Here is a 10080-nt window from a genome sequence, read left to right as displayed (position 1 = left end):
ACCCAACAAATAATACACATTTTGCAGAACACCAGGATGAACAAAGAGCCTATTTAAAAAGAGAATCAAATACATCTAACAAGAGAGGGAACTTGCCATTCATCAGTGATGACAACATACCCAAACCGCAAATGATTTATGGCTTCCTCAACCACCTGCACCTAAGGTCAAAGTAGAGGATGTTTGTTCAGCCTCACACATGAAAAGAGAATTGCAAGTGACAACCACAATGAGATACCATTTTTTTTCTTCTGGCCACGTCGGAGGCTGGCCGTGCATCCTCGTGTAGAGCCCCAGCACCCGGATGGTGGACCTTTTTTTTTTTTTTTTTAGATTTATCTATTTATTCATGATAAGGCAGAGACACAGGCAGAGGGAGAAGCAGGTTCCATGCAGGGATCCCGACGTGGGACTTGATCCGGGTCCCCAGGATCATGCCCTAGGCTACAGGCAGGCGCCAAACCGCTGAGCCACCCGGGGGATCCTCCATTTTTTTTTAACCTATTGTGTTGGCTAAGGTAAAAAGTGATAACACACTATGCTGATTAGGAGGTGCGGAAAGAGGCAGGTATATCTATTATTGGTCGGGGTATAAATTGGCCCCATCTTTAAAAAGAGATGGAGATCGCTATCAAAATGGGAAGTTTGACTCCTTGATTAAACAACTCCTGATGTCATCCTCCAGTTATACCTGGACTTGTGTAAGATGATGTGGGTACTTATTATTAACAGCAAAATAGGGGAATCTAAATGCCTGCCATGAGAAGACGGGCTATAAAAATTATGGTGCATCCAAACAATGAACACTCTCCTAACCTTCAAAAGAATATGGGGGAGGGATCCCTGGGTGGCGCAGCGGTTTGGCGCCTGCCTTTGGCCCAGGGCGCGATCCTGGAGACCCGGGATCGAATCCCACGTCAGGCTCCCGGTGCATGGAGCCTGCTTCTCCCTCTGCCTATGTCTCTGCCTCTCTCTCTCTCTCTATGTGACTATCATAAATAAATAAAATTAAAAAAATTTAAAAAAAAACCAAAAGAATATGGGGACCTTTATATGGTGATTTGGAACTATTTAAAAAAAATACTATTAAGTAAAAGAAGAGTGACTTTAAAAGTATACAAGGCACATGAATGTTCATAGCAGAATATTCACAATCGTCAAAAGGTGGAAAAACCAAAATGTCCATTAAATGAATAAACAAAAGGTAGTATATACATACCAAAGAATATTATTCAACCATAAAAAGGAATAAAGTCTTGACACGTGCTACAACATGGATGACCTCAAAAACATTATGCTGAGTGAAAGAAGCTAGACACAAAATGACACATATTGTATGATTCCATTTTATTTATTTATTTGTTTGTTTATAATTTTTTTTTGGAGAGAGAGAGGGTGAGAGTGAGCGGGAGGGGAGAGGCAGAAGTAAAGGGAGAAAGAGAATCTCAAGCAGGCTCCTCGCCCAGCTCAAAGCCAATGCAGGGATCTCGGATCTCTGAGATCACAAATGGAGCAGGAATCAAGTCAGATACCCAACCGACTGAGCCACCCGGGGGGGCCTTTATAGGATTCCATTTATATGAAACATGAAGAATAGACAAATCTATAGAGACAGAAAGGAGATAAGCAGTTGCCAGGGCAGAGGGGAGGGGGAAAGGAGGAATGGGGATCCTTTGCTTTACGGGTGTGGTGTTTCCTTTGGGGATGACAAAAATGTCTTGGAACTAGATAGATATGCTACAACTGTGTGAGTTGTGTAAATGCCATCTGTGTAAAAATGGAGGAAAAATACATATGCATGTTTGCTTGAGTGAACATAAAGTATCTCTGGAAGGGCTTGTAAGAAACTGGATGTCTCCTGGCAGTGAACTGTGTGGTGTAGGATGGGAAAGAGCGATTTTTCTGAATAGCCAACGTCAGAAAGGGCTCTATCCAGGTTGCCATCCTTTAGCTCTCCTTCAGGTGGGCCCTAGAGACCTCCACTCCAACAGTGCAGCACCTCCAGCAGAAAGATGGTTCCCTCGGCCCCATACATAGGTCCACCAAAATCCCAGGGACTCAGTCTCAAAGTCCGCCTGCCTCCCTGTCCATCCCTGGACCAATCAGGATTTCCCAGGGAGGGTGCCACAGCAATCATTGGCTGAACTGGGAGGGGGTGGGGTCAGGTCCTACGAGTATCATTCTAAGAGTGGTCGTTAGACAGTTACATTTTCCTGGAAAAACTAGGAAACTGGAACCGCGGAAGGGAGAAAGAATGCCAGCAGGGGAAAGGTCGGATGAAAGAAATCCCGTGCACTCATGCCTGGAAATATGCCCCTTACCACTCCCCTCTTCAGGGAGGCGAAGGCCCATCAGCCCAAGGTGGTCTAACCCAGTGGCTGGGCCACCTTCAGGTGAGTGGTCGGAGTCTCTAAGCTCTGTCACATCGGGTATTGAGGGAGTGAGCAGTGACATCGACTATCTCACTTCGATAACCTGATCACTTTTACAGCTTTTTCTCTTTTCCCTGGGCTTGTATCCAGAAACTTTCAATGTTTTTCACTCCACCATCCCCCCACCCCCACTCCACCTCTGCACCAGGGATAACTTGCAACCTCTCTGCCTTGCTGGTGCAAGAACTTTCTGTCCAGTTTTTGCACAATTTGTACCTAGGGAATTGAGAGGAACCACTGGATGTGTCAATGACCCAAGCTGGACTGGGCTGAAACAAGCCAGACACATGGGGGAGGATGCAAGAAAGAGAGTGAAGGCAGACTGGGGGAAAGGAGGGGAGATATTGTTGGAGAGGACAGTCCTGGGGAATGACGGGGGTGGCTTCCCGACCAAATCATCACCACACACCCCCAGCTGGGAAATACTTTGCCCACCTAAGTGCATTCATGAAGTAATTACCCACCGGCTGCCATACAACAACAACAACAACACTTTTTTTTTTTTTTTTTTTTATTGAGCCCCTGCTATATGCTTTGCACTCACTGGGACCTCAGAACAGCTCTGGTACAGAGGAAGAAACAGGCTCAGCGGGTTGTCACTTGGTCATAGAGGCAGGATTCGAACCCAAGCCCACCTGATTCCAAAACTCATAGATGGGTTTCCTTAAGATGGGTGTGACAGTAAGGTGAGGAGTGGGATGCTTCCAGGAGGGCCCTCAGTGCTACTTCACATAAGACCTTGGAGCTGAGGTCTCCCATAGTTGGGGTGGCTTTGTTCTCGGACCATCTCTCCTGAGCTGGCTCTCAACATGGGGGTAAGGGGTGGAGAGTGGGGAAGGAGGGGATCTGGCTGGGTCCTAATATCTTAGCACAAATTGTCCTTTAGAACTGGGGCTCACTGCGGATTTTGAAGTTTAAAAACATTCCATCTCTCCTGGATCTCTAAGGAATGAAATGAGGAGCATGGGGCCGTTAGAGGAGAGAGGAGCTCAGTGAAAATGGAGATGTGGTCTCAGAAGGGAAAAGGGGAGCCCAGAGCTTGCACAACATAAAGGGCCAGGGCTGCCAGAGTCGGTTTTCTCATCTGTGCGGCAGCAATGAAAACACCTGGGGGTTGCAAGAGTGTCTCATGCACTGTTGTCTGGGATATAGTTAGCGTGCAGAGGATGTCCAGCAGCTCCAGAAGTCCAGCCATATCTGGGGATGCTGCCTGGGGCTGGGCCTATCTGGTTAAGGGGCAGACATTAAGCTCTATGGGGTGCAGTTACAGCCCATAGTAAGAAGTTCCTGAGAGCTGGGAGTTGGTTGTCATGGGGACGATGCAGACAGTCTCTATGGTGATAGCTCGGTGAGGGGGTGCTGCTGACCTGGGAAAGCCTAGGGGGAAAGGTGTTCTGTTACCTCAGACACCAGAGTTTGGTTTCCATAGCAACAGCTATGGGGTTTAAGCAGCTTGGAGGCAGAGTTTGGAGGGTGGCAAGGAGCTGGCATGCACCTGGGGAAAGGGACAGGGTGTTTCCATGGTGAGAGCCAGGGAACTGAATGCTGGGTCACTCTTGGGACAGTTAGAGGGTTGGAAAGGGTGGTCTTCCCGACTGTTGGTCAGGACGGGGACATCCAGAAGTGAGTAGTAGCTCTCTAATGTCCGGAGGGGAAACGTGTGGTAACCATGGTTACAGCTGGCGGAGGAAGGTACATCTCCATGGGTGTGACTGATGAGGGAAGGGCTGTGTGACTAGGTTACAGGTAGAAGTTGGGCTGGTCGCCTTGGTAACAATGGGAAGTGGGACAGCTTGTCTCCATAGTGAGTGACATGGATCCTATAGATCCCTGGGCCCAGGGGATGGTCTCTTTGGTGACAGCCAGGAAAGAGGCCATCAGGTAGGAGCAGATTTGCTCCCTCCAGAGATACCTGAGGGGCGGGGCATGGCCACCAGTCATGCGAGCCAGCTGGGGCATGTCAATCTGTTTTAGTGGGTGACAGACAAGGCAGGTCTTCCCTGAAACTGGAGGGGTGGGGGTATTCAGGGTGACCTGGAAACATGGCCTGTCATTCTGCACACTTTGAGGGATTCACAGGGGAAGGAGGAATAGGGATACCCAATTTCCAGGTCATCATTGGGGAGAGGACAGAAGCCCAGTCTCCATGTGATCATGGGGCGTGATCACCGGATGAATTCGGAGATTTCCATTTTTTCTACATGTAAGGGGGAAAGGGGTTCAGTGTCCAGATGACCATAAGGGATGATAATCTTCAGTCTCCAGGGAGATGTAGAGGCCCTGAGGCCAATCTCCAGATAATCCTGGGGGTCCAGCCTCCAGGAGACCATGGGGGATGGTTCTGTCTGTTTTCAAGTAACCTCGGGAGGCGTGGTCAGTCTTCAGGAGACCTCAGGGTCTGTTGCCCTCCGGGGTGTTCAGGTGGCATGCCCCATCTCCTGGGGAAAGTCGAGGGAGGAGGGGAAGTCCACTGTCCAGGAGAGGTGTGGCCTTGATCAGTCTCCCAGAACTGGCTAGTCTATGAGGACCCCAGGGGGCGCAGCCAGTGTTCAAGACCACAGGAAGCCCCGTCAGCCTGCAGGGCGCCGCAGGGGGCGTGGCCAGTCTCCAGTCACGTGGCCGGTCTCCAAGAGACCGCAGAGCACTCGGCCAGCCGCCAAGCACCCCAATCATCTGCGCCCAGGGCCTAGACGCGCAACGGGGTCCAAGCAGCGGGGTCGCGCGCGCCTCCGGCCCAGCCACCGCCTCCGGCCCAACCCCAGCCCCAGCCGCCGGGCGCGGGGTCCGGCGCACCGGGCGCGCGGTAGCAGTAGACGCCAAAGAGGCGGCGCGTGGCGTCGGGGAATCCTAGGCTGCGGACGCCGGGCCGGCGGCCGCCGCAGCGCGCGCGCGGGTTCACGATGGGGTAGCGCGCGCTCCCGTCGGCCAGCCAGCCCGCGGTGCAGCGGTCCAGCAGCTGCAGCTTCCACGCCGCGAAGAGCTGTCCCACCTTGGCCACGGCCGCGCCGCGCGCCGCGCACGCACGCGCTGCTCCCGAGAAGGGCACGGGCCGCAGCGGCTTCAGGAAGAACACACGTCCTGCAGTGGAGTGGGGGAGAGTGCTTAAGGCCAATCTCGGGAGCTGGCCTCCCCAGGATTCAGACGCTTTCCACCTCCCACGTGCCTGCAACCCAGGACCCGAACCACAGGACTCGGGAGCACCCCCACCCCTGCAGTCCTGGATCCCAGCCTTGGCCGGGGCAGCGTCGGTGCCAGGCGATGCTTGACTGCCGCGCCTTGGCAGTCCGGGGGTGGGATATCCCGGTCTGGACCCCCCGCCCCGAGGGTCGGAGTGGATAGAAGGGGCTAAACGGAGGAAACTGAGAGGGCGGGAAAGAGATTGAGAGGGAGGGGAACCTGGAAGAGGACTCTCAAGGGGCGGGGCCTCGCGGACAGGGCGGATCCCGAGCCTGCGGGGGGGCGGGGTCTCCTCCCCGGGGGCGGGGCCTACACACCCGGGAGGTTGGATGTGAAGCAGAAGGCGTCGTAGCGTTCCTCGGCGTTATGGCGGTAGCCGTAGTTGCGCACGCCCCCGGAGGCGCCGCCGCCGCCGCCGCCGGTCCCGGCGCTCCCGGCTCCGCCCAGGCCGCCGCAGGGCTCCCGGGGCTGGCTCACCGGGTACTGCACGGAGCCGTCGCGCAGCCAGCCTGCATTGCACCAGTCCAGGCCATCGCGCCAGGCCGCGTGCAGCTGCTCTGCCGACGCCAGGATGCCGTCCTGCTCAGCGCAGGCGCGCTGCGCCTCGGTGAAGGTCAACTTGTAGCGGCCTCCACGGGGGTGGTAAGGGAAGACAACGCCTGGGAGGACAGACATAGGGCTCAGCTCGGGAATCCCAGCCCTCCCCTACCCACCTGACATCTGAGGTGCTGCGTAACTCTTCAACCTAGAGTTTCCACTCCATCCCTCACTCTGGCCTTAGTCCTACCACACGGGTTCTCAGCTCACTTCCCTGTGGTTCTCCTTGCCTTACGCATGGGATTCACTTGACCTTCCCTTTTATTTACTTAATCATGGCCACCCACTTCTACCACTGGAGACCTTTGCTTATGTACTTTGTTTTCCACTTTCCATCTGCTGCACTCCTATTCATCCTTCAAAACCCAGCCCCCACCACCCTTCTTCCTTCAGTCTTTAGTGCTTCGGACAATTCCTCAGCACTGGGAGCTTCCATCTGGTCAAGCCCTGAGCTCATGGAGCTGGGAATGTCTGTGACCACTGCTGACTCACCCAACAGGGACCCGAGACCTCTTTGATCCCCAACATTATCCAGGGCAGTTCCCACTGGTTTCTCTTCCACCTTCAGTTCTTATAACTTGTCCTTCATTGGACCTACAGTCAACTCAGCTCATCAGCATTCTGTGTGTATGTTTGAGGGGCAGACCTTGGAGATGGAACATGCATCTTTCAGCAGACTCTGGGAGGAGCAAACAGGGGCCAGAAAGAAGACCTGGAGCCTGAAGGCGGAGGCTCGAGTTCTAACTCCGCCACTCACTTGCATGGGCAAGGCTCTAACCTCTCTGAGCTAGTTGCTCATCTGCTGGTAATAACATCTCCCTCAGACTTTTTGGGAAAATTAAACAAGAGACTTCAAAGACCTCTTCAAGCTCTTTGAAAATGTCCAATAAAGAAGAGGTGCTGCTATTATTGCTGTCATTTGCTATTGTTGGGAGGTTCAACAAGTAAGGGCTCTGAAATCTCTCCCAGAATCTTCTCTGGGGGACTGAGGAAGGCGACCCAAGTGGGAGATAACTCCTCAGATAGAAACCCCACTTTCCAGCTCCACAGTCAGAGCACCCCATCTCCCAGCCGCAGTGATTGGCTCATGGATGGACACATGACTCAACCTGGGCCAATGAGGGACAACCCTGAGACTCTAGCTAGCACTGCTAGGAAATTAATAGCTAAGTTGGAGGAGGGAAGCCTGGCTCTACTTTTTGGTTCCATCAGGGGAAACCTGCCTGAAGAACACTCACTTAGGGAAACAGAGCTGAGGGACGAATTCCTGACATGGTGTGAGTGGATCTCCCTGGATTTCGCTGGGCCTGGATACTACCCCCAGGGTTTCCCAAAGCCCTTACTGTTGGCACTTTAGACTGGATCATTCTTGGGGATGTGAGGGGGGAGAGACACGACTGTTCTGTGCATTGTAGGATGTATTGCAGCATCCCTGACCTCTGCCCACTAGATGCCATCAGCAACCCCCTCTAGCCATTGCCAATGTTCCTGGGGAGGAAATTCACCTCAGATCAGAACCATTACCCTACCCTACCAAGCCTCAAATTCTTTTAGGCCAACTTGATTTGGTTTCTGTCCTTTGCAATACTTCCTACCCTCCTCCCTTAGAAACTTGCTTCATCCTGTCCATAAGCTGGTTACCTTCCAGGTCCAGCTTGACCATGCCAGTGTCATCCTCCAGCTCATTGGTGACCTCGCATTCGTAGCGCCCGTAATCCTGCAGCGTAACATTTCGGAGAACCAGGGAGGCATCCCCGGGTCCATCGCCCTGCAGTTCGGCCCGCCCGCGGTAGCTGCCAAATGCTCGGTGCTGGGGCCCCAGCGCCACGAAGACGTCGGCAAAGGCCAGTGGATCCACCACCTTGGTCCACTTGAGGCGCACCCCGTCGTGGTCGTGGGCGGCTGCCTCATAGTGGTAGCGGCAGGGCAAGACGATGGTGCCCCCCCTGTGACTGACCACCTGCCCAGGCGCCGTCTGCACCACCACGGAGCCCGACTCACCCTCTGCGGGAGGGTCAAGTAGGGTTCAGAAGAGGTCCTAGGGGGCAGGGTGGGGAACCTGGGGAAGGGAATCCCGGGAAAGGGAATTCCAGGGAAGTGCTGTGGGAAGAAGGCTTGGGCGGAGGTCAGGGGGTCGGAAGGTTAAAGGAGATCAGGAAAGGGAACTAGGACTCAGAGGGTGAGGGACTTGGGGGGGGGGTGTCTATGACCCTCAGGAATGCTCCATGCCTACCCACTGTATCCTCCCTGCTCCCAGGCAGTCACATTCGGGCAGGACTCCTGCAGGGCAAGACCCGCTTCCGCTGTCAGACTCACCGAGCACGTGCACGACCTTCTTCCGTCCGCGCTGCGCCCCTGCGGGGGCCGTGAGCAGCAGGACTCCCCAGGCCGCAGCCCAGAGCGCGCCGGCACCGAGGGCCGCCCGAGCACACACCTGGGGGCACAGGGTACTCGGTCCCGCCTCCTGGACTTGGCCTGTCGGAGGACCAGCCTCCTGACCTTCCTTCCCCACCGCGAGGACTTCTCGCGTGCCCAGGTCCCCACCCTGGCCAGGGTCCCAGAGGACTCGCCCAAGGAGAAGGCTGGCGGACCCTTCCAGCCCTCCCCCTCCCCCCACCCCCCTACCCCCCTACCCCCGCCGCACTCTCCCGGGACTTCACATTCCCGCTCCTCCGCCAAGCCCACGCCCCCGGGCTCACTTGCCCAGGGTCTGGCGCCCGCAACCCGCCAGCTCCCCTAACCCCAACCCCTAAGGCTCGGAGCTCCGCCCCCTTCCGTGGCCGGCCCCGGCCAGGATTGGGAGGGAGGGGGGAGGAGCTGGAGCAGCGGCAGCGGCAAGGTTATCGGTGCGCCAGGAGACTGCAGCAAAGCGGCCGGGGTGTGGGGGCGGCGGGGGAGGGGGGTGCCAGGGGGAGAGTCAGAGAGGGGTAGAGACGCGGAGAGAGGGCGAGGAAAGGGAAAGAGACAGAGAGAAAAGCAGGGAGAGATGAGGAGAGACGGATGGAGAGAGAGGGAAAGACACAGAGAAGGGTAAGGAAAGATGGAGAAAGGGTAAGGAAAGAAGGGAGAGAGGAAAGAGAGCAAGAGGGGCAAAGAGAAGAGAGGGCTTGGAGGGAGGGAGAGATAGAGACTCGGAGGATGAGAAGAGGGACCAGGAAGACCAAAAGAGGGAGAGAAAAGTAGGGAAAGGAGAGGCAGAGTTGGAGATGCAGAGATAGAAGAGGGTGAGAGACGGCAGGGACGGGAGAGACGGAGCGGGGAGAGACTGAGAAGAGAAGCACGGAGGGACGCAGGTTCAGACACGGAGCCAGACAATCCCAGAGAGGCACCTACCGGGACCCGCGCCCGCGGCCCCACTCACCATCTTGCCCGTGCGGCCCCCGCCGAGCGGCCCCTACGCGCCGGGACTGCGCTCACCGCACACCCAGGAAGGACTGGGCAAGTCCCTTCGGGCGGCGCAATCCCGGCGTCTGCCTGCAAGGGGAGGAGGGAGGCGAACGGGGGTGCGGGGAGGAGCTTTAAAGGGAACGCGGCGACGCGCACTCGTCGAGGAAACCCGGGCGCGGGCGGAGGAAGGACCGCACTGGACAGTCAGTGCAGGACAATGATCCTGCTGGCTGACCTTGGGTGGGCAGAGGAACCTCTGGGCCTCAGTTTAACTCTCTGTAAAATGGAGGAAGGGGGACTGACGGAGTCTTCCATCTAGGATGCCCAAGGTGAGCCGGGGGGCTGAGTAACCTGGGAAAGGGGCGTGGCCTGCAGGCCTCAGTTTTCCCATTTGTCACTTGGTGGCCATCGAGGTGTCCTGGGCCCTGGCACCCAAGAGGGGCTCACTCGGCGGGGTGGGGGCCCACAACAGTCACACACTCTGCAG

General features: G+C 55.7%; 1 protein-coding gene across 1 annotated transcript; it reads right to left on the bottom strand.

Annotated features, from left to right (window-relative positions):
* Nucleotides 1-2938: 2938 nt before the first annotated feature.
* On the bottom strand, nt 2939-9719 carry HAPLN4 (hyaluronan and proteoglycan link protein 4). The gene is made up of 5 exons (XM_038566745.1): nt 9568-9719; nt 8523-8640; nt 7848-8210; nt 5927-6268; nt 2939-5510 (listed from the first exon to the last, which is right to left on the bottom strand). Exons 1-5 carry the CDS (start codon nt 9568-9570, stop codon nt 5119-5121), a joined length of 1218 nt encoding a protein of 405 aa, XP_038422673.1. The 5' UTR covers nt 9571-9719; the 3' UTR covers nt 2939-5118.
* Nucleotides 9720-10080: the final 361 nt, after the last annotated feature.

Source organism: Canis lupus, chromosome 20, assembly GCF_011100685.1.
Source record: "Canis lupus familiaris isolate Mischka breed German Shepherd chromosome 20, alternate assembly UU_Cfam_GSD_1.0, whole genome shotgun sequence".
Classification (NCBI taxonomy): Eukaryota; Metazoa; Chordata; class Mammalia; order Carnivora; family Canidae; genus Canis; species Canis lupus.
Note: the sequence above shows the minus strand (reverse complement) of the source record. Positions and strands in the feature narration are given on the sequence as shown.

Excerpts from the sequence above, each read along its gene's own strand:
- HAPLN4 (XM_038566745.1), bottom strand. Across the intron at positions 8,211-8,522 it reads GAAGGTCGTGCACGTGCTCG|AGGGTGAGTCGGGCTCCGTG; the intron begins GTGAGTCTGACA and ends ACCCTCCCGCAG. Across the intron at positions 6,269-7,847 it reads GGTCAAGCTGGACCTGGAAG|GCGTTGTCTTCCCTTACCAC; the intron begins GTAACCAGCTTA and ends CTGTCCTCCCAG.